Consider the following 22,557-nt stretch of genomic DNA (forward strand, 5'->3'; position numbering starts at 1 on the left):
CCTCACCTTCCTTCGCACCCTCCACTTCAACACCTCCCAAAAGAGGGGCACCGACAAGACCACACCGACCCATCCTGCGCCAAAATACAACAACATTCACAGCCATCACAGTCTGGTTTCACCTGGCCAGTTTCCTGCCAACTCGGCCATCGATTTCTTGGTCCTTACAGGAGTCTGTGCGCTTCGATCGAGATCCACCCTTCGTGTCATTCCTCCCACTTGAGTCCGCCCCCGAAACCCCTCAATCCTTCCCGTTCAGCTTCAATCGACCTGTTTCAGCCTCAAGTCTCCCTTCCAGGTAGCCTCACCCCTACGCATGGTCAAAAGGGCGCCGGCACCACCAAGACCGACCGACAGCTTCTACCTCCATCGAAAAGCCCAACCATGGTGCACATATCGCTGCCTAGAGGCCTCAGCCAACTTGGAGGAAAAAACAAAGACAAAGATCAGGGTGTCGGTGGTTCTGCTCCCAATGGAAATGGTAGCAGAAGGCCCAGTCCTCCACGGCTGGGAAGTAACAACAACAGCACCGCTGCCTTGGTCGATCAAAAACCCCTTATTCTCAAAGTCTATGTCATAAAGGTATCTGTGGTTCTGTCGACACCGCTTTCCGCCGTCGCTCACCATCTCTGCAGGCGCGAAATCTGGCACCAAAGGATAGATCTGGCACCTCCGATCCCGTACGTTTCTACCCCCTCTCTCCACAGGCCAGAATCTCCTTTTTTAACAGCCCTAGTACCTTGTGGTCACTCTCGGCAATGCGAAACAGTCCACACCCTCGATTTCGAAGAATCTCAATCCGGAATGGAAGATATGCTTCGATATGCCTCTGACGGGCGTCCCACTACTTGAATGCATGTGCTGGGATAAGGATCGCTTTGGCAAAGACTATATGGGCGAATTTGACATCCCGATCGAAGATATCTTCACCAATGGACAGATACAGACCCAGCCTAAATGGTACAAGCTGAGTTCGCGGAGACCGACGGGGAAGAAACCGAGCAATGTGTCCGGAGAAGTGTACATGCAATTCTCTCTCGTCGACTCGGCGAATCCGTCCGCTAGTCCAGACGAGATCCGGAAAAAGTTTCAAGCCTACCTCGGAGCCGAAGAAGAGGACGATGAATTGAGCCGTGTCTCTTCGAATGTTGATGACTTCGCCGCGGACGAGGAATTTGACGAGCTTGACGAGGATCAGGAGGAATCAGTCACAGAGACCGAATCCCCCCAGAAACTCGAAACTGCCGACAAGAAAGCGAAGAAGAAACGACTCGCACGCCTCCGACGCCGGTCGATTGCGGCAAGAGCTTACAATTTCCTTTCAGAAGACAACGATGTCAATGGCATTATTTTCTTGGAGATTGTCAAGATAATCGATCTACCACCTGAACGAAACATGACCCGAACCTCTTTTGATATGGACCCCTTTGTGGTTACTGCATTGGGCCGGAAGGTCTTGCGAACAAGGGTGGTTCGACACAATCTGAACCCGGTGTACAACGAAAAGATGGTCTTTCAGATCAAGCGCAATGAAGTCGGCTACTCCTTCACATTCAGTGTGATCGATCGAGACAGCTTGTCAGGAAACGACTTCGTGGCTTCGACCTCATTTCCCCTGCAAAAAATGATCCAATCTGCTCCAAAAGAGGATCCAGAGACTGGTCTCTATGACCTTCCTGAACCACCAGAGTTTTCGCCGGCATTGCAGCAAAAAGGCAGATTTCGCATTCCCTTATCACGCACCACATCGGCCAATAGTCTATCAAAGCTAACCAGGCCTGGTTTGAAAAAGGACGACTCTCAAGTATCACTGTCCAGCACGAATAACAGTACAAGTAGTGACGATGCCAGTCGGCCCCCGCCGCCAACGAGTATGCCGTCTGAAAATAATGGTAACAACGGAAACAACGGAAACAATGGAAACAACGGAAACAATGGAAACAACGGAAACAATGGAAACAACGGAAACAACGGAAACAACGGAAACAATGGAAACAATCTGAAAATTCCTCCTGGCGTTGACCTCCCCCAACCTCAACCCGCAGAAGACCCAACGATGATACCCTACGTGATCCCATTGGAACTCAAGAATAAGGAACGATGGGAAGACAAGCATAGTCCCGAGCTCCACATCCGAGGAAGATATCTGTCTTACAAGGCGCTGAGGCAGCAGTTCTGGAGGGCAATGCTGAAGCAGTATGATGCCGATGACAGTAGGCGGATCAGTAAAATCGAATTCACCACGATGCTTGATACGCTCGGGTCGACTCTGAAAGAATCAACGATTGACCGGTTCTTCAAGAGGTTTGCCGCCGAAAATGAAGACGTTGGGGAGGCAGATTTGACCTTTGACCAAGCAGTGATTTGTCTAGAGGAACAATTGCAGAAGAGCAGTGAAAAGAAGTCCCAGCTCGAGAAGATCAAGAGCGCCGAAATATTTTCGACACAGAAGGATGTCATTCCCCCGCAAGTTAGCAACAATGATGAAGTGCCAACTATTACACAAGAGGCGACTGGGGCTGCTGGTGAGGAGGGCAAATTGCTCGGAAATGACCTTGCGGACGAAGGAGACGAAGAACATGTCATCGAGATTCGGGAGTGTCCCATATGCCATCAACCAAAATTGAACAAACGCACCGAAGCCGACATCATAACGCACATTGCTACCTGTGCCAGCTCAGATTGGAGGCAGGTCAATAATCTAGTAATGGGCGGTTTCGTGACACAGAGCCAAGCTCAGCGGAAGTGGTACTCCAAGGTCATTACTAAGATCAGTTACGGAGGCTACAGACTGGGCGCTAACAGCGCGAACATTCTTGTTCAAGATCGGATTACGGGGCAGATCAATGAAGAACGAATGTCTGTATACGTTCGCATTGGCATCCGCTTGCTCTATAAAGGCTTGGGCGCGGGCGAAATGGAGAAGAAAAGAATCAAAAAGATGCTGCGATCGTTATCAGTCAAACAGGGCAAGAAGTTCGATGATCCAGCCTCGGTGGCGCAAATTCCCGGATTCATTGCCTTCCACCAGCTCGACATGTCCGAAGTGCTCCTCCCAACTTCCGAGTTCAAGAATTTCAACGAATTCTTCTATCGTGCTTTGAAACCCCACGCTCGGCCTTGCAGTGCACCAGAACGAGCTGAAATCATCGTCTCTCCTGCAGATTGTCGCTCCGTTGTGTTCAATACCATCGATGATGCGACACGAATTTGGGTCAAAGGCAGAGATTACTCGCTCGAGAAACTATTTGGTGAGGCATATCCATTAGAAGCGAAACGATACAAAGGCGGCAGTATGGGCATTTTCAGACTTGCGCCTCAAGATTATCATCGTTTCCACATTCCGGTCGACGGTACCTTGGGAACACCAAAGGCCATCGAGGGTGAATACTACACAGTCAATCCCATGGCGATCAGATCGGCATTGGATGTCTACGGTGAAAATATCAGGGTTTTGGTACCCATCGACTCCGTTGCCCACGGCAGAGTCATGTACGTCTGCATTGGTGCAATGATGGTCGGCTCAACGGTTATTACCCGGAAACCGGGGGATCGGGTCAAACGAGCTGAAGAGCTTGGATATTTCAAGTTTGGCGGCAGTACCATTCTCTTGTTCTTCGAGCCGGGAAAGATGGTCTACGACGGAGACCTTGTCGACAACAGCATTGGAGCTCTCGAAACACTGGTAGGTTCTACAGGAAATGCATTCAGTTTACCCATGTTACTAATTGTCTACTACTCAGATCCGTGCTGGTATGTCTATTGGACACTCACCGAATGTTGAGCCGCATAGGCCGGACATGAAGAAGGACGAGAGCAGCATTACCATGGAGGATAGACAGGAAGCCAGGCGGCGCATTGAGGGCAGCATTGCACCTGACATGGATAACTTTGGCATACTCTCTCCCGACACCGAGTCGGGCGATGCAATGAGCTCGCTACACCCGGCCAACATCGCGTAACAATATCATGAACGACGAGATGAATGTATGATCAATCAGGATGGAGCGACTGGATTGAGGACGATGTACTCGAGTGGGAGCCACTGCATACACAATCGTGGGCATAAGAATACAGGCGATTCATCTTACTGTCAGGCTTGGATACCGCGAAACATCTGGCAATGGCTTCAACGCTCTTTGCTTAGCTTCAAATTCATCATACCTGTCCCCCTATATCAGGAAAGCAAGAAGAACACAACGTATACGATATCACCTGCTCGCCCTTGTTCCAAGACGGTTATTCATGCCCCATCCCACTGCACAGATTGTGGAGGACTATGCTACGTACTAGCATTTGCCACTAAAGGTGAGTCTCGATCTCCTCTACGTTCCCTTCGACCTTTTCAAAGATGCTTTCAACATTTCTCTTCGTGATCTTGTCTGCGCCGTCCTCCCTGAAGAATTTCAGCAGAGCATCGTCTATCATTTTCTTCGATGCAACGAGGGCGTCACGGGGGGTGAACGTGTAATCCGAGCCATAGAATATTTGTTCGGGGTTTGGCATCACCAAAAGCAACATCTCTAAGCCCCTTCGGAAATCTCTCCAAGTACTTTTACGCGGTGGCGATGCCGACTTCCCAGCGATGGTGGCCAAGGTCCAGAGGCTCACAGGAGGCTACAGCCCCCCGGCTAGGGGCGTGGAATTGACGTAAGAGTCTCTCTTTGGCATCCTATGTGTGAGCAGTTGGTTGCCTCGATATGCTTCCTTCAAGAGACGGTGGCGGTCCCCGTTCTGGATTGTCGGAAGGACTCTACGCAAACAATCTTAGTGTCCTGAATCGCGATTCCTCAAGACATTGATCGTCCATGCCCCAAGCATCTTACTTAGTCCATGATGTCGCAAGCGGGCCTTAGCGGATACGGGGTATGTTGGATTAGTCTTAACCCTGCTGCAGTTTTCACGACGAATCATGAGCGGCTGGTTCACTGACGCTATACCTCGCAACTGATAAAGCAGGGATCAAAGGAGCGCTATATATCTTGAGTCCTTGAGCTCGACATTCACTGGCTCAATCTTTCTCTATCTGGTAGATAGATTTACACCGTCTCCACAATGACAGGTTCGTGCTTCGCCAAACTCTTCAAAATCGCCTCGACCACCATCACTGCTCTTAACCCCTCTTCGGCGGAGCAGTTGGGCTGCACTTCACCGCGCACCGCGGCGACGAAATGCTTGAGTTGGCGAGATAGAGGCGGTGTACCGTCTACCTGTTCCTTCAATGTCTCGTCTCTTGATAGTGGGAAAGTCCAATTCTGCTCTTCTAGCGGACGATCGTCCTGGTGGAACCGGGTCCTTTGGAAAGGCTCGAGCATTAGTCATGGGGCGTATCGGGGGCAACCAGTAGGTTCCGAGATAAAGGAGCTGGACTATAAAACAAAACCTACAGCGAGGGGATTCCTATGGACCCTTGCGTGCCAAAGATCGTGAGACAAGTCTCCCTAGCGGCGGGAATGTGAGGATTCTCCCCCGTTGCCGCTTCCCAAGAGTTCGGTGATGTCGCAGTGCTGTTCCGATGGCCAAGAGTATTAGCTGCTAGCTTTTCCGCTCGAGGAGGTATGAGTGAATGAGCTTCCCCTACTCAGAAAACAAGAACGATCCCACTGCGCCGCTCGCGAACTTCATGGTAGAAAGGACGGTCTCGTCTACCGGGTAGGGTCTCTCTTTGACACCTTCGACAGCGTAGACCTCGACAATATCGCCTAGTAGATACTGAAGGAGGTCGATTTCGTGGATTGCGTTATTCAAGACCTGGCTTCCTTGTCAACGAAATCGGCAAGGGAGAGAGAATATTTTCAGGGAGTGGCGGCTTCGTACAACTCCTCCAGCCCCTAGTTGCTGCCGCCAATTTACATTGAAGTATTCCGTTGACTTGCGCATTGCCCAGACTATCGGCTCATCAGCAACGATATCTCCAATAGACGTGGGTTCGGATGGGAAAAGCGCTCTGTACCTCCATTGATGGCGACAATGCTGCCGAGGCGCCCCTCGTCAATTGCTTTCTTGACAGCAACGGTGTATGGATTGTGTCTCCGGTGGTGGCCGACCATGATCAGACCCTTCCCACCAGCAACTGAACTGCGGGCTTTTAAGAGATCACGTCCCTGAGCACCCGTTGCGGTCAGTGGCTTCTCCACTAGTACTGATACGTCTGCCACCACAAGATCTGTTGCCAGAGGTGCGTGTGTACCGTTCGGAGTGGCTAAGATGACTGCATCTGCGGAGATCGCTCCGGCTTTCAGTGAGGCTAGAAAGTCGGCCACATTTTGGAAGCATGGAAGCTGATATTGCTTTGCAAGTTCAAAGCCGATAGCGGCGGGGTCACTGTAGTAGTCAACACCAGCAGCGTCCTCGTTGAAGGTTGATATGTGCAGCACAATGAACTTACATGATTCCAACGAGCTCTGTTCGAAGTTCGTCAGCACGAGCCCTATCTCGTATAGTTCGCGGACATACCTGCTTCCGGCTCATCAATGACATGCTGTAAATGCCTCTTTCCAATTAAACCGCTTGCTCCTGCGACAACCTTTGCCTTGTCAGGAACAAGAACTGGTCCAGGACTCACCCTTGGACTTTCTTCCGCTGGAGTGAGCTTACAATTTTGACAGGTCTCCTTGCGCTTTCACAACGATATTCTGACTCCATGGCGGAAATTCCTGTCACCCGCTTCTTTCAATGCTGGAGGCAGAACAGTGAATGGAAGTCGTTCTGATCTTAAGCGAAGGTGTCGGGCCACACAGAAAGAACATCCGCCGGCAAAGGACTTATCCGACAATGGGGGTCTGCGATCGACAGCATCCCAGAAATCACGATATGATTGGCTTTTTAGATGAGGGCAAACAATGACAATAACTAAAAGCTGCATGAGGATATTGTCGACCCAGCGACACCATATGGACTTCTTCCGACGTCTATTGCTGCAACAGGTATGCCAGTGCGAGATACGAGGTACTTGATGCTGGCCGCTCCTGAGACTCCTCAGCCTTGCCAAGCAGCTCCTCTCGGATAAGCTTCCCTCCTAGCTTACTAAAGTATAGCCGAAGTCGCGCCGACACCGAATGTCATCACCAAGCGTCACACCATTTCGTGACCAACATTCATCTGAATTTATTCACGACTTGGATTCATCACTTTCATCACTCTCCTTGTCCAAGAGTCTCTCTTCTAGGGTCGTGCCGCACCCGTACATACTACTCTCTCCGTCAGTTTCTGTCTTGTCTGTCTTTTTTTGACGAAAGAATGGAGGGGAAGAAGGTGGTGGTGGTCGGTGCTGGCCCGGTCGGATCGCTGGCGGCACTGTATGCCTCCTCTCGCGGGGCCGTGGTGGAGATATATGAGCTGCGTGACGGTAATTGCACTGCCCAGATCAATTAACCTTGCTGCTGCCTCGTTCCCTGATGATTTTCTGCACGACCCGAGGCAGGCTCTTCAAGGGCTGACTTCTCAACCTCCATCTCTTCTGCCCCTCCCCTCTCCTCATGATACTAACCGATGTTGTCTCCTCCTAGACCTTCGCAATGCGGACACGACGCCTCTCAATTTCACCAAGTCAATCAATCTCGCCTTATCCAAGCGGGGCATCGACGCTATCCGGTCAACGGGAAACGCCGATCTTCTTGACAAGATCCTGGCGCGGACGATCCGCATGTATGGGCGAATGATCCACCTCCGCTCCTCCAGTGGCGCTTTACTTCAACAGTCCCAAGCATATGACGTTCGTGGCCGGTTTCAGCGTTCTGTGGACCGTGGGGAACTCAACAAGGTCCTCCTCGACCATCTGGACTCGTTACCCAATGTCGAGTTCTTCTTCCAGCACAAGATGACAGGCGCGGATTTCCGGAAGAAGAAGGCTTGGTTTGAAGTGATGGACAAGACCAGTACCACTCCGTCGGACCGTCCTCAGGAGATCGAGGTGTCTTTCGATTTCTGCATCGGTGCAGATGGTGCCCATTCTACCACGAGGCATCATATGATGAAGTTCGCCCGCATGGACTATTCTCAAATATATATTGACTGCTTGTGGTGCGAGTTCACCATGCCCCCGACCAAGGAGGGGGGTTACGCCATGCCCCCAACTTACCTGCACATCTGGCCGGCTGGCAGCTTCATGTTCATCGCCCTCCCCAATCTCGACAATACTTTTGTGTGCACGCTCTTTGGGCCTGTCGAGCTGTTCACCAAGCTCGAGAACGGGACAGATGCGGAGCTGATCTCGACCTTTGACAAGTATTTTCCCGGAGTGACCACATTTATCCCACCTGCGGACCTGGTGGCCCAGTTTAAGCGCAACCCACACCTGCCGCTGATCAGTATCAAATGTTCGCCGCACCATTTCGGCGATGGTGTCGTCATCGTCGGTGACGCCGCCAATGCAATGGTGCCATTCTATGGTCAAGGGATGAATGCAGGATTGGAATCGGTTCGCGTTTTATTCTCTAAGCTCGACGAGACCTCGAACAGAGCAGAAGCCCTCGCCAAATACAGCGTCGAACGAACTGAGGACACGCACGTCATTGCAGACTTGGCGTTGGCGAATTACATCGAGATGCGCTCTTCTGTAACGTCTCCATTGTACAAGTTGCGCAAGTTCATCGAAGAGAGGCTCGACAAGTATGTCCCTAGCTTGGGATGGGCAACCCAATATTCGCGAGTCAGCTTCAGCAACATGAGATACAGCGAGGTCATCAAGAGATCAAAGAGCCAGAAGCGTATACTTACGACTTTTCTGGTTGCTGCGACCGGAACAGGCGTGTTGGGCACGGCGGCAGGTGTTTGGTTGTTGTGGACGAGGTTGCGGCATCAAAAGATGTTTGGCCTCCCATGGCCTGGCAGGTGATGTGCTGGGGGTAATTCACTTCACTACACAAGTCAAAATGTTCGCAGAAACTGCCCATGTCAACACCAGTCTCTCGTCGACTCCTAAATTTTGCCCGACCCTGTCTTACCTCTTCTCCTCGGCCTTTCAATTCATCGAGCACAAACATCTTGTCAGGCGTTACCTTTCCTTTCCGGTCTCGAAACCTGTGACCGGGTACATCCTCTCCTCAAGTCAGCATGACACGAGTCGCTTTCTCCGTTGGTTTCAGTCTTCTCGCTCGCCCCAAGCGACGATGTGCTCCACCAGACCCATCCACTGCACCTCGAGTCATCCGTCGCCATGCGAAATTCGCTGTCCCACATCGTGTGAGTACTCAATTTCTGGCTTCGCCGTTGTCGCCAACTAAGATCTTCCAGATTCTTAGTGGTCGCGCTCGCCGAAGACGCCAGATTAGAACCCAAAATGCAAGCAGCATCCCCAAGCTGAGACTGTGGAACCTTCCGACCGACCTGCAACTCGAGATCATGGACCATCTCGACAAGCCGTCCCGAATTGTCCTAGGCCTTACCAGCAAACACTTCGCCGACATCACTAGCCTTTCCAAGACTGATCTCACTGATCGTCCATCTCTGGTGGAGTGGCGCACCCCAGGGCCAAACAGCGAGCGGCGATACACTCCGCACATTTCGGATCGACGAATCCTAATGTTGCAACTCGAGACGTACTTCCCTCGAAATCGCCGTCTCTGCTGGATCTGTCTCAAGTACACGCCGATCAAAAAATCCAAATGGCATGCTACCTCTCGAGTTAATACAGTCGACGGCAACCACATCGACCTCCCCTTCTTAAGGGAGAGGCCGGTAAGAAGAGTTTGGGCGCACGAGCGCTGCATGAATTTAAAGGGGTGGACACACGGCCACAACGTGGGCGCATGGGCGGTGAGGACCGCCGGCGTGGCAGGCGGCCGCGACACCTATTACGCAGTGAACAGCCGCCTCCCGCCAGCTAGTCAGGAGGTATACAAGCACTAGGGGGGTGCGCTGGGGTCCGTTTGGACACGCCTACACATCAGGCGGATATGAGGCGATACCAACGGCATATTGCAAGGGAGAAAATGCGTTGCGAGAAGAGTCGGAGGCAAGTTGTCTCAAAATGAGACGGAAATGAAACAAGCTTTACTTACATAACATTCTTTTGCTTCCCAAACGCGCGCCATATTGATTGTAGAGAGGTTGAGAGTTAGGTCGACGTCCTAGTTCCAGCGTCGCTCGTACATATCACCGACACTACCGCAATCTTCCTTGGTGTCCGTCGTCAACAAGCTCCATTCGGCACCAGGATCGCGTCTCTTTCAACGTGAAGACATTCGACAGATGAGCATCCGACCTTCGTTGGACATTTACCTGACGCTCGTCCTTCTCATCCCGAACCAAGTGCCGACCTTTCCGTTGTTTCTTCGATCGACCGCCGCCTTTTATTTTCTTTGTCTAGGGGCCTGATCCGCGTCCCGCCTTGACCCATCCGACGAAAGTTGAACATCGCAACGGGATGTCCAAGGCGTTCTTCTTCCCGGAAGGGCTTGGATATCTCAGGAGTCTCCCTGAATTTCAGAATCATATATTGGGCCAAGTCGAGGAAATAGGCATCCTCCTGAACCAAGGGCGCTCCGTTGTTTCAACGCCCCTCAGAAAAGAGCAGGTTAATATAAGTTAGCAGGCTTCCTTCAGACCAGCAGGAACACGTCTTTAGCCAGGGAATCTTCCGTCCTCCCTCAGTGTCAATTGGATAGCACTCGATTCGACGCGGGCCGAGGGACAACGGGTCCGGTATCGTCGGTCTCCAAAACACCGGGCTTAGGATAAGTAGATCCGCAGAAGAACCGGTTCCGATTAATTGCAAGGTGGCAGAAGGACCAATCGATCGGCGAGCTTTTTCTCTTGTGACTTTGAGCTGTCGGCCGATCTGGAAGAAAAATATGGAGACACAGCCTACCCCGTACTTCCAGTATGTCCTTTGGCAAAGGGGACATACCAGTACTGTTAATCCAGGACCATGGGGTGGTCATTGGACGATAGCTCACAGGTACATTATAGTCCATGGTCACCAGACACCCACGAGCACTGGCAACATTAATAAAGGCATAGGCCAAGGTAATTCCACACCAGGAAGCTAACAAAAGGATCTTTCCACAACCTTGTCACGCCACATCATGGCGCCTTGAGATAATATATATTCGGCCTGCATCAGAAGGGAATCTTATCACCCAGTATCGAATACAATTATCGCCATCAGAACAACCTAAAGGAGGAATCCCAAGTCTAAGAGGACCTCTCGCGGTCGCACCGGTTCGATCAAAGGCGGAATGCCTCAAAAGGATCAAATCCATCCAGACAGGGTTGGAGACGGAGTCGGGCCTGAAAGTGCTGGATTGCACGATACCAATCCACAACGAAACGGAGAATTATGTGCTGAGCAACTGCATGAAGCACATTTGGTTAGGAACACGGCAGATATAGATGAAAGGTGCGATCATGCTTGTCTCGACCAAAATCTCACTTTCTGGAGCTAGCTGAGAACAGCCGTTTCATTAATATGAATTCCAACCTAGTCAAGTCCTATTTCCACAACTGATTCAACTGAAACTAACACAATTCTCTAGGATGATGAGCAGTTCAATGCAGCAGCCAGATTTGCAACCTTTGATCTTGAGGATCGACAAGTTAGGCGAAGGGCAGACTGTTATGATGACAGACCTCCAAGCTCTGAAGACCCAAGTCCATGAACTTAAGGACAAGATCGAGAAACTATCCGAAGAAGTTATGAAGCCCAAACAACCATCAAAGAAGAGATGGCTGGTGTGGCCGGTGCCAGTAGGAAACCCACCATAATTCTGTTCTTTCGTGAGCAACGGGCCACCCGAGAGGAAGAAAAGGGGGGGGGGGACTCGACAAGGGCACGCGGGAATTTTCGAAGTGCAAATACGTGGTCTGCTTGGTTACGCCTTCTGAGGCTCACCAGGCGATCCAGAAGTCCGATCTTTGGCCGGGGTGAGTTAGTCCCATGCCGACATTATGCAAATGTCTCGAGGTTGTAAACACCATTCATTCTGTTGGACTTTCTTGCGAAAACCGTGTGACTTTGCTGAGACTTTCATTCGTCCATGGGCACGTTCACCCGCTAAAGAGACTCCTGGTCCGCAAGATCGAAATAGGGGAAAGGTCTTGTAACAAATGGGCCACCAGTGACACGATTCTCTCGAATCTTGATGGTGGAGTGCTAGGATGGCTCAACCCCCATCATGCAACTTCTGAACCTGCTCATTGTCCGACTATAAATCCTGATTCAAGCATGCTGTCATCGGTCCCCTATGGCACCTCTCGTGAATCATCGAGACAAACATGTCTCACCAATACACGCCGCACCGTACAGATACTTTTGGCTTCGCAGTTTTCTTTATCGGCGCCGTCGTTGCCTTGGCTGTCGCCAACCATAAGATTTCCGAGAAGTCCCCAAAACTGGTCCATCTCTTCACTGTCTGCACTCTTCTAGTTGTTTCGATCCTTCCAGCGACGATATATTTACGGTTAACTTTATCAGAACATAGAGAAGGCCTACGCCGCTGGGTCGAGGCATGGAAGGTCTGGAGGGGTGAAGCGGTCGCTAACTCGGCGATATTTGCCGTTTTCCTCATCCTCTGGATTCCAAACCATTATTGGGAAGAAACACGGCGTGGCGAAACTGCAAGCTTGCACTGGACAGTCAATCAGAGATACTATGACGAAGCGAGCCGCCTATTTTCCCAAGAGGACGACTCGGCAAACGAGGGAGAGCACGACCCAACAAACACAACACAGGACGATCCAAACTCCCGACAGGCCGATCTAACAAACATAAGAGAGGACGATCTAACATACCAAAGACATAATGAAGGGAAGACAGCCAAAAAAGGAGACGCAAACGCCCCAAACTTTCTCCGCCACCAGCGCCAGCACCACAAGTGGTGGTTTGCTTTCGTCTCTCTCCTCGTACGATACGTCCTACTCTACATCCTTGTCCTCCCTTTCAATATCGGGTGCAACCTCTTCGTGGTGGACAATCTCTACACCGTTCATCACATCCCCCCAGTAGTAACCTTCGAGGACAGCCTGTTCTTCATTATCTTTGGAGGAATCCTTGTGGCTGCAGCTCTCTATATCGGCATTTGCGTGGACTGGTTCCAAGGCGTTGTGCATTTCCTCCTTCTCTTCCATGTGGCTCTGATCGGTTACTTCATCAGCAATTCATTTTCCCTGACTAGTCTCCTCTTCGCAACGATGACGATTCTCTTGTCGACGACCTACAGCCTGATCACCGACAAGAGCGTCAACAAGTCATACAACCACCCTTGCCTTCTACGCGCGCAGCTTCGATCGTGGCAGGAGCGCGAGTCTACTAGTTTTCGACCCTACGAACAATATTATCTGAAACACACTTTACCGCCGCCTCTCTCTCCACATTAAAGCCGAAGCAAGCAAGTCCCCGGGCAAACAAAATCGTTCACTGTTTAACCACGATGTCGAGGAATGGCAATCTATCCCAGAGATGAACTTACAGTTACCTTGGTTACTCGCCTCAGAGGTTGAAGCTCTTCACCGCAGATGGAGAGACACATCGACACTTAGGTACGGGATCTAGCTATAATATTTAAAACAACACTGCGAGAGAGCTATTTGATACAGGTCCGCTTTGTAACCACCTCATTGGTTGGTCTCTCACATGCATCCACTTGAACACTTGCGAACGAGCCACTAAGTAATACTTAGAAACGACTAACTCGCCTAATAGGCCTAGGAGACTTGATACTGGCACTGCGGTAACCAATCATCAAACACAGAACTTTTTAAGCCCCTTGCTCACTCCAGATAGTTTCCAAACGAACCAACCTTTTCATGACGCCCATTTGACTCAGCGACAAGTACCCAGTACGGAGTACTTCTTCTCAGACGTCATGCATTAGGGATTGATGCTACGCACGTAGGGACACTTGCGCATGACCACATTCACCCAAACTCACACCACATCTACCAAAATTACAAGTCAAACTGTGGCTTCGTATTGGCAGATATGGCCTGATGTCGGCATAAATACGGAGCACTTTTAGCCTTGGACGAAATGGCCCATGGCAACAGCGTGATCCTACAGCGAGGGAAGATGGCGGACAAAGGTGTTTGTTGGTCTGATGGTCCGTTTCAGCTCGTGATTCATTGCAGGCAGCCGTGGTACCCGCCCGAGCGCCCGAGATTAAACTAAGGCTCGGTTTATTACCTCAAGGCCAAAGAAGAGCATCCTCTCCATGTCATTACACAATGACAAGAGACCCAACACCGTGGCCAGTACAAAAACGGCCACAGCACCAAATACGGAGACCTTCTTCTCGGCCAAGATGGCCAGGATGGAGCAAAATCGCTTCGACAGATGGTATGAGTGATACCCAGTCCTCGGTAGAGTTGGGTCGCTAAGGAGACAGCCCTTGCAAGAGCGTACACGAGTTGTCGCCCCGATGGGATCATAACGTATGGAATGAGGATTGACATTCTCGACCAATGCATCTACTTCGGTCAGGAAATGTGGTCCACAGATCGTCACATAATCCACTTCTCTCTGAGTTGGGCCGGGGGACAAACTCGCCACAGACTGGCCAAATACATAGGTGGCAGTATCATGATATCAGTTCCATACCCCAAAATAAAGCACCTACGCCTGCCGCTAATAGTGATGCCCTCTGCCCCGTGTCAAGCCCGTGTATAGGTTATACTCCTTGTTTCAGCCTTGCCAATGTCAGGTGGCACCACCCTCATACTTGTCCTAACCAAATATCCGCCTCACGAGAAAAGCTGGACTTCGTTCTCTTTGTCCCCATCCTGATCCCTCCCTCCATCGCCGCCGCTAACGTCCTTCTCTGCTCTCCCTTCCAACAATCTCCTCTCAACTCTCACTGGCTTAAATTGGTGCCAGCAATCTGGCGCTTCAAGAACGTACCGATTCATCGCCTCTCGAAACCTTCTCTTATATTCCCTCGGAGATGTCACCGTCGGTCTGTTCTTGTTTCCGCCACGCACCGGAACAAGGCCACGATCTTTGATCCAACTTTCGAGTTTCTTGTCCCATGTATAAGTGCGTATACAATCAATGATGCCCACGACAAGCTCTTTCCGATTCTCGTCGATAGCGACCATTAGCGAATAGTCCATGACGTTTTGGCGCGCCAGGAATAGAGTGTCATTGTGGACCGACGACCTCAAAAGTTTCTTGCTATGTTCGCGAGCAAAAAGAGGTGATTCGTAAATGAACTCGACCATGTTCTCATCCAGCAAAACTTCGCCCTTTTCGCCCGTTGCGTTCATCTTGCGGTTTCGCATGCTTCCCTTCAAGTCAAAGATGCGCGTGGGGACCCGGTCATAGAATAGGTTCTCCATAACCAGCAGGAACCAGTTGTATTCGAGTCCCGTCGAGGGATTCTTAACGATGATCTGGTAGAAACCGAACATCTTGGCGATTACCGAGGGCAGCTCATGGAAGAAGGCCTCTGACATGATCTGAAAGTAATTTGGCGCGAACTTGAGGAAGGACTGCGTTTCGATGGGGGACAGTGATTTTAAGATGAACCGATCATCTAGGGTTTTCAAGAACAGCGACCTGGTCTTGCCACCCTTCGAATCCCATTTCAGACATCGTGAGAGTGATTCGACAAATCTGTCAGCGACACCGCATTTCCTGCGAACGGCATCAAATTGTTCAGCGAAGAAGATCTTGCACAGCATCTTGGCTGGGCCTTCCTGGAACTGATATTTAAGATGTGTCCCTGTCTTGCGCAAGAGCGAGTGCATGACATCAGATTGCAAATCGTCACTATGGTCGTGGCCGCTAAAATCACTGGCGATGTCCTCTTGCGGAGCTTGGTTCTGCATGTTCTGAAGCATCGTCGTGTAATGTTGCGAGTCTAGAGCAAAGGCAATGATGGAACTTGGCTCATCCTCTCGCACAATGATGTCGCAGTCAGCGAAGATATGCTCAGATGCTCCCAAAGGATATTCTAGGTTGGTCCAACCGCTCGAGGACCGTTCAGCCCAGAAGTTGGTTAACATCTTCATCAGCGAGGTGCGCTCATGTTTCGGGAGCTCCTTGAGATCGATATCTTCTTGAGACATCCGCATTAAATCTTCAGGTGAATCAGGTAGAAAAATCTCGTCCTCCGCTCCGTCGACATCGCTCCCGTCCTCAGCTTCGGAAGGCGCTTGGCTCGAGGGCTGAATGTCAGCTTCATTCTCTGCAGCGTTGGTTGCCGGTTCTTCATCGTGAAGCTCAGCCCTGCTTTCCCCTGGCGAACAAATCTTGGCCATGCCTTCGGCGGTGCCTGATGTCTTGTCCATCTCCTCCGCCGGACGCTCATCATCTTTGCCAAAGATATCATCGGCATCACCTCGTTCGTCCATAGTTACATCGACATCCTTGATTACCTCGACAATGGGTTTCGGTGCTGCAAGAGGGTAGACTCTTGACTGCATATTTCTTGCAGCGCGCTGCCTTCTCTCACGAATTCGCTCCCTCTCGAACTCGCGACTCAACTGTTCGAAGTGTTTGGCAAGGTTGGAGACTCTAGATTCTTTCCGGTTTGTAACAGCTCGCGGTATCAATGACTGACCCTTTGAGAATGTCTTGTTCTTCAAATGAGAAAAGCCTAGTCGTTCAGAGAGCTTTTTATCAGGGATAATCAGGTCGGGGTCACTGTTATTAGCAGATAATGCTGGACTTTGTTTAGGGAAACCGTTCATCGCATTGACGGCTGACAAAGTGCTCGGAGTTGTCTGAGCAGCTGATGAGCGAAGGGCAACAGAACCAGCAGGCTGCGAGTGAGCTCGAGCAAGCCCCGGCGAAGTCTTCCCATCAAGTCGCCTCCGCAAGACATTAGATACAGAGGCGTCACGGACGCCAGGCTGAGGCAGTTCAATCGGCTGAGTCTGCTGCGCTGGGACAATAGTCTCTGGGGTTTCCGGGGGTACCTCCGTTTTGTCAGGGGTGGCAAGGCTGATCCCATCTTCACGCTGTTCGTTATCACATGTATGATCCGCAGTCGAAGTGAGTGAGTTCTGCTTGAAAATATCTTCCATAGGAAGAATTGCATGTTGGGCTGGAGACGCTATCGCCAGATCGAGGTGTTTCACATCTTCAACGTTACGGGGCCCATCCAAAATAGAGGGGAGGTTATTGATGTCCGTCTTTCTGACTTCCGGCGATACTGAAATGCCAGTCTCATCTGCAGGGGTAGTAGCATGCTCCTCCAGTACGCTTTGAAGAAAACTCTGGGTCTTTTCCGGTGAAAGTTTGCTAGGCCGTCGCGCTTCGGTCGGTGTCTCCCCTGTCTCGCCTTTCTCATCAACGACCTCTTCAGTGGGAGGCGTGGTAGCACCTTCATCGTCGGACTTTAAGGACGCAACTGAAACATCGCGGTCGAGGAAGATCTTCTTGAGTTGCAGAGTCGCGAGTCGGTGAATGTCTGTTTCCGAAGGGAAGTAGTTCCGCTCAAAATCTGCAAAAGAGTCATCCCATTCGGATACTTTTTCTTGTGTAGCCCGTAGAACAGCATTAAGTGGTATTGTCTCCCAGTATCTCGTGTTCGTATACCGTTCTTGAAGCTGTTTGATGAGGCTTGCGTGTTCTTCATTGGCTTTCTTCGTTAGTCGTTCGATCTCGGCGCGACATGCGTCAGCTGTTTCGGGCAAGACCGCCTCTGCGTTGATGTTCTTAAGACGAAGCTTGACAGACACCATGAATTTCGTGATGCGGTGTTCCAGGCGTGTGTAGAAATCATTTCGAAATTTCAAGTCATTGTCGATCTTCCATGTAAGCCTCATTCTCGGCACAATGATCTCAAGGAGGTCGATTATATCGTAATGGACGCGAAGGGCAAAATCCTTATATCCAAAGTATCGAAAATGATCCCTGTGCAAGTCATGCGGGCAGATACCGGCCCGAGCATGGAGATCTGCACTCCAGAATGAGAGTTCGAGATACTTCCCGAATGAATATTTCCACGTGCTTGTGGACATGGGGGTAACAGTGGTCTCAACACCACAGATCTTGCACTGGCTCCACATCAAAATCACATCCTGGAATCCACGCATCTTAGATGGGTATGGTTGCACAAAGACTGTGATCTGCGCTTCGCCGTGGACGTACTGACGATGATGTTCATGCATTTTCTTTTCGCAGGCGTCGGATGGGCAGATGTCATTTGCCCGGTAGCACAAATCTTCAACGTATTGCCCAAGAGTACAATCTGCCTCGAACTCAGCCTCGGTCTCATGTTCGTTGTAGAAACTAAAGGCGAGAAGGTCCGGGCCAGAGCAGGGGACGGACGTCTCCGTCGAAACGAGGCTGAACAAGACGACAATGTTTTGATGGGCGAAGGGGTCAAAGAGATTGCGGTTTCCCGAGAGGTAGGTCTCCCACTGTTTTTTCTGGCTTTCATAGTTGTAGACCGCCTTATCATACTCGGCATCGTGTACCGCGTGGATGATCTCGCGCACCTTCTTGCTTGCTCCTGCGAGAGGTCTATGAACCATTTCCGGTTGAATCAAGGTGAACTTGGAAGTCTTGCCCTTATCTTCCATCGTCTGTTCGGCCGAGAGATCCTGGTCACGGAGCCGCTTGAGGTATGCAACGCGTCTTTCCAACTCTCTCGCACGCATAAGAAGATATGGCTGCATGAATTTGACAAACGGCGAGGCTGAAAGGATGCGGGTCTCATGCTTAAGGACCAGGTCCTCATAAAATGTCGGCACAGGTATGTCATCTGGTATGTGTGCCGAATCTGTGCTATCCATCCTGACTGCCTGAGCAAAACGGACTTCTTTTTCCAAAGCAATGATTTCTGCATTCGAGACGTCTCCAGCTTCAGCAAAATGGGTCTCAACTTTTTCGGTGTTTTCGTTAACGTCTTGCGACGTCCCTTCATTGTCAGTTGCCGCAGTCTTCGGAAGAACGTTGGTAGTTGTTTTAGAGGCATTAGTAGTAGGTGCGCTCGGTATCAGGGCAAACTCATCTCTCATCAAACAAGTCTCGAGTTTCAAATTGTAAACAACGTACACCATGAATTCAGTGACGCGTTTGATCTTAGACAAGGTCTGTCGGTCGGCACCTCGAAGCGCAATTGTACACCCAAGCTGAGGGGGGCACCCTGAGAGATAAACGTAAGTTTTCCTTCGCCCGTCAGCCACGAAGGTCTTTACTTCAAAAGAGTCGCAGCGACCGAATGGATCTGACAAAGAGGTCAGTTTGTCCATCGAATGGACGACACGGGCTTGCGTGCACCGTGATACAGCTTCGAGAACCGACGATTTTACGTTGAAAATGGTTGTGATTTTTGCTTTCTCCAAGAGCTCAAGAGCGAGGCCAGATATGCTCCGCTGAGCCAAAAGGACGTCAGGCTTCAAGGCGGCGATGCGTCCAACAAGATTGGCCAGATACTCCTTTTCTTGCCTGATGACAGGGTCCAGACTCATGAAATGCTGTTCATGCCTGGCATATTCAAGCGCGAAAGTGATGATCAAAATCTTGGGATTTGTGTGGGACCGAGCCATACTCTTCAAAGCCACGTTTTTGGTGAAGATCAATCCAGAAATGTATGCAGTGTCACCCGGTTTGCCTCCGGGGATCTTTTTCAGCTTGACGTAGTTACGAATGTCTATGTCGTCTCCACCCTGAACATCTGGGTCGACGTCGTCGGTGGCTTTGAGCAAGATCGGAATAAGAGCATCCTCCCAACTTTGAACTTTTGGTATGTCCGCATCCCTGAGAAGTTGTTGAAGCATTTTATGCACATGTTGGATACTTGCACGATTAAGCTCCATGGCTGGTGCAGCCATCCCATGCATGGACGCACTTCGAATCATTCTCGAACGGCCTCGGTAGATGCTTGCCGAATCTGCTAAACCGTCTTGTTGATCGTCTTGATTGCCGGGGATGATGATTTGCAGTCTCTCTCTGGTTGTTCTCGGGGTTCCACGGTGGATGCTGCTTGAAACACTAAGATTCCGCTTCCGAGAACCTCTGAGTGCTTCTATGTTACGTGAACTGATGACACTCGCTTCATCCGCCTCTCTCCCCAGGTTAAGAAATCCAGCGATACTTCGATCCCCGAGTCGAGAACGGCCCTTTCGTACGGCTGCCAACAGACCACCGATCGCGCTTTTCTCGCTATCCGGTTCACTACGGGACAATTTATCTTGGTTCAAGGCTTCGTTGATAGACTGGTCTTCCTCACTTGAAGGATCATCCGAGAGATATTGTGCGAGATCAGGATCAATGATGCTATCTCGGTGAAAAGCTGAAGACTTGCCAGCTTTGAGTCCCTCCTCGGCAGCACGACGTTGGAAAGGTGCTCTGTCTTCATGGTATGCTTTGAAGTTGCGTATGTGCTGGTGCCTGGAGTGGTGTCTCTTGTGGCCGTGACCAATAGAATGAGTTGCTTTCAAAGATCTGGAAGAGCTTGGACGAGGCAGTGGTCGATCCGTTGTATCAAATTCAAGCACTGCAGAGTTACGGTTAGCGCCATCGAAAGCTCGTCGCACCGGAAAGCTCATTGTGGGCGTCCTGGCCATCTGTTCAAGAGACTGGGAAGTAATCGAAGTATTGTCATCTTCAAATCTGGGAATGGCGCGGGTAAATAGAGAGGGTTCGGGAGTCCGTGGACGAGCATTCGATTCCGTCAAAGTCAGGTCCTCAGCCGAATAATCGGAAGAATCATCGTCGTGGGAAGTGATTATCGATTCGCAGGGTTTGCAAACGCGAACAGCACTGTTGGACCCGAAATGACTTCCACTGATGAGGACCGTGCACTTGTTGTCAAAGATCTGACCGCATGTGCGGCAATGGTGCTTTCTTCGGAATGTCGTGAACTGCTCGCCGCAGTGAAAGCAATCCTTTGCATTCTCGTCTCGCATCCAGAACTCCTTGCTTAATAACTTGCTGCGTAGCTTGCTGAGCGGTCTCGGCTGGTGAGTACGATTGATGACAATGCTCCGTGTGTCCTCGTCAAGCTGGTCCAGGTTTGCGCGCAACAGGCCGGCGGATACCGAGGAGTCTGACGATGTCGTTCGTGAGGCGTAGAAACCCGGCAATCTCGACTGATTTATTTTTGGAGCAAGTTTCTCGGGTGGTCTCTGCTCCAGAGTAGAGAGAAGGGGTGACTTTAGGCCAGAGGGTTCATTAGGCTTGCTATGAGAGGCTGACGAGGCTCTCGTCGAGTTGATAGCATTTTCTGCCAAGAGGTCTAATGGATTTGTATGCCTTTGGTGCGAAGCATTTTCTTGTCTATTCACCGCCACCACCCGAGTAGCCGATCTCTCCCCTTGAGGTGAGGCCAGTAGCGGTGGACTAGCTACACCATCGGCATGACTAAAGTGGCTTTGATTTGAGTTGGTTGACAAACCTCGATCATGGGAGGTGGACACCCCTCTGGCACTCAAGAGCGGCGAGGTTATCAGCTTATTCCCCCGGTCAGAGAAGGAGGTCTCGGTTCCCTGTTTGGAAAGAGCTTTGCGCAGACTCTCGCTATCTACGGAGGCTGTCAAACTCCGCTCATGGGGAGACTCCAGCTCGAAACCAGAACCAGCCCTGGAGTGGTTCGTCGAGCCGACAGCATGGATATTCACAGATGTGACAGACGGGTCAGCGAGGTGGGAAGAAGGCTGCGGAGGGCCCGTGGGCGAGCGGAGAGCGGGAGTAGAAGGTATGGAGGGCTTCGAGATGCTGGTGGCCTTTGAAGACACCTTTGACGGGGGTGGATCGGTCGGAATCGTGGCGTCTGAAGCCATCAGGCGTGGAGACGGGGCTTTGGATGTGAGACCAGAGCTGAGTTTGGAGCTGGCTCGATCGTCTGCCACTGACAGAGCAGAAGACGCTTCTTGAGGAGGGTCGTCGGCATCCTTGGAAACACCCACCGTAGCCTTCAATTTATTGTACAAGCCGGATATGCCTCCTTGTATTTCGCTAGCCAAAGACTTGTTCTCCGTCTGAGAGGAGGCAGTAGGAGGGTCGGTGTAGTCATTGAAGACGGTCAAGTTGTTCGACTGGGATGCCGCAGTATGGATGCTGTTGAGAGCGTGGTTGAGGGCATCTTGATCAAGATCGTGAGACAAGGATGATTTGGAGTCCCGGCGAGCTTTTCTTCCGAGAGGGAGGAAGATGGAAGACGCGGAAGGGCTGTCCCTGTCTTTCTGAATATCCTTGTCCTTGTCCTTGTCCGGTGGGTTGGAAGCAGTGGAAGAAGAGGGCATGGTGTGAGCCTTGAATCTTTCGTCGCTCGTCGTCAATCTGGAGGTCTGCCGCCCGCATTCAGACGGGTATCGTGGTGATACTCGGATGGCTTCATGCTCGGGAACTCATCTCGAGTGATGGTAACAGATATCGCCACGGTTTGAGGAGATGGGTGCCAGCATCGGCAACAACGCATGGAGCAGCCTTGGGACTGTGTGACTGTGTGGTTGTCGATGTGAATGCCATCATTGTTTCTCCACAGAAGATGAAGCCGCAGAAGGCCGCCACCTGCGCCACTCACAACTGCACATAGCGAGGAATCCAACGTCATGGCTTGGCAAAGGGCGTCGCGTCAGAACGCGTCGGTCAGACTCCCATCTGCGAACGTGTGGGTGCGCTTTCGGCAACCTAAAACACCGAAATTGAGCAGTGCCCGTTGCGAC

The 22,557-nt window shown here is 51.0% G+C and overlaps 5 protein-coding genes across 5 annotated transcripts; 3 read left to right on the top strand and 2 right to left on the bottom strand.

Annotated features, from left to right (window-relative positions):
- Positions 1–384: 384 nt before the first annotated feature.
- On the top strand, positions 385–3,962 carry A1O5_00183 (uncharacterized protein; the record flags this gene model as incomplete). Its single annotated transcript, XM_007740803.1, has 4 exons — positions 385–582; positions 636–680; positions 737–3,685; positions 3,744–3,962. The coding sequence occupies 4 exons, from the start codon at positions 385–387 to the stop codon at positions 3,960–3,962; spliced, it is 3,411 nt and encodes a 1,136-aa protein (XP_007738993.1).
- Positions 3,963–5,039: 1,077 nt separating this feature from the next.
- Positions 5,040–6,480, bottom strand: A1O5_00184 (uncharacterized protein; the record flags this gene model as incomplete). Its single annotated transcript, XM_007740804.1, has 6 exons — positions 5,040–5,295; positions 5,388–5,507; positions 5,582–5,751; positions 5,821–5,888; positions 5,954–6,324; positions 6,389–6,480. 6 exons carry the CDS (start codon positions 6,478–6,480, stop codon positions 5,040–5,042), a joined length of 1,077 nt encoding a protein of 358 aa, XP_007738994.1.
- Positions 6,481–7,239: 759 nt separating this feature from the next.
- A1O5_00185 (kynurenine 3-monooxygenase) lies at positions 7,240–8,836 on the top strand (the record flags this gene model as incomplete). Its single annotated transcript, XM_007740805.1, has 2 exons — positions 7,240–7,348; positions 7,509–8,836. The coding sequence occupies 2 exons, from the start codon at positions 7,240–7,242 to the stop codon at positions 8,834–8,836; spliced, it is 1,437 nt and encodes a 478-aa protein (XP_007738995.1).
- Positions 8,837–9,054: 218 nt separating this feature from the next.
- Positions 9,055–9,849, top strand: A1O5_00186 (uncharacterized protein; the record flags this gene model as incomplete). The annotated part of the gene is made up of 2 exons (XM_007740806.1): positions 9,055–9,183; positions 9,235–9,849. The coding sequence occupies 2 exons, from the start codon at positions 9,055–9,057 to the stop codon at positions 9,847–9,849; spliced, it is 744 nt and encodes a 247-aa protein (XP_007738996.1).
- Positions 9,850–14,679: 4,830 nt separating this feature from the next.
- Positions 14,680–22,134, bottom strand: A1O5_00187 (1-phosphatidylinositol-3-phosphate 5-kinase; the record flags this gene model as incomplete). Its single annotated transcript, XM_007740807.1, has 1 exon — positions 14,680–22,134. The coding sequence occupies one exon, from the start codon at positions 22,132–22,134 to the stop codon at positions 14,680–14,682; it is 7,455 nt and encodes a 2,484-aa protein (XP_007738997.1).
- Between the last annotated feature and the right edge of the window lie 423 nt (positions 22,135–22,557).

This window comes from Cladophialophora psammophila (genome assembly GCF_000585535.1).
Source record: "Cladophialophora psammophila CBS 110553 chromosome Unknown aczJe-supercont1.1, whole genome shotgun sequence".
Classification (NCBI taxonomy): Eukaryota; Fungi; Ascomycota; class Eurotiomycetes; order Chaetothyriales; family Herpotrichiellaceae; genus Cladophialophora; species Cladophialophora psammophila.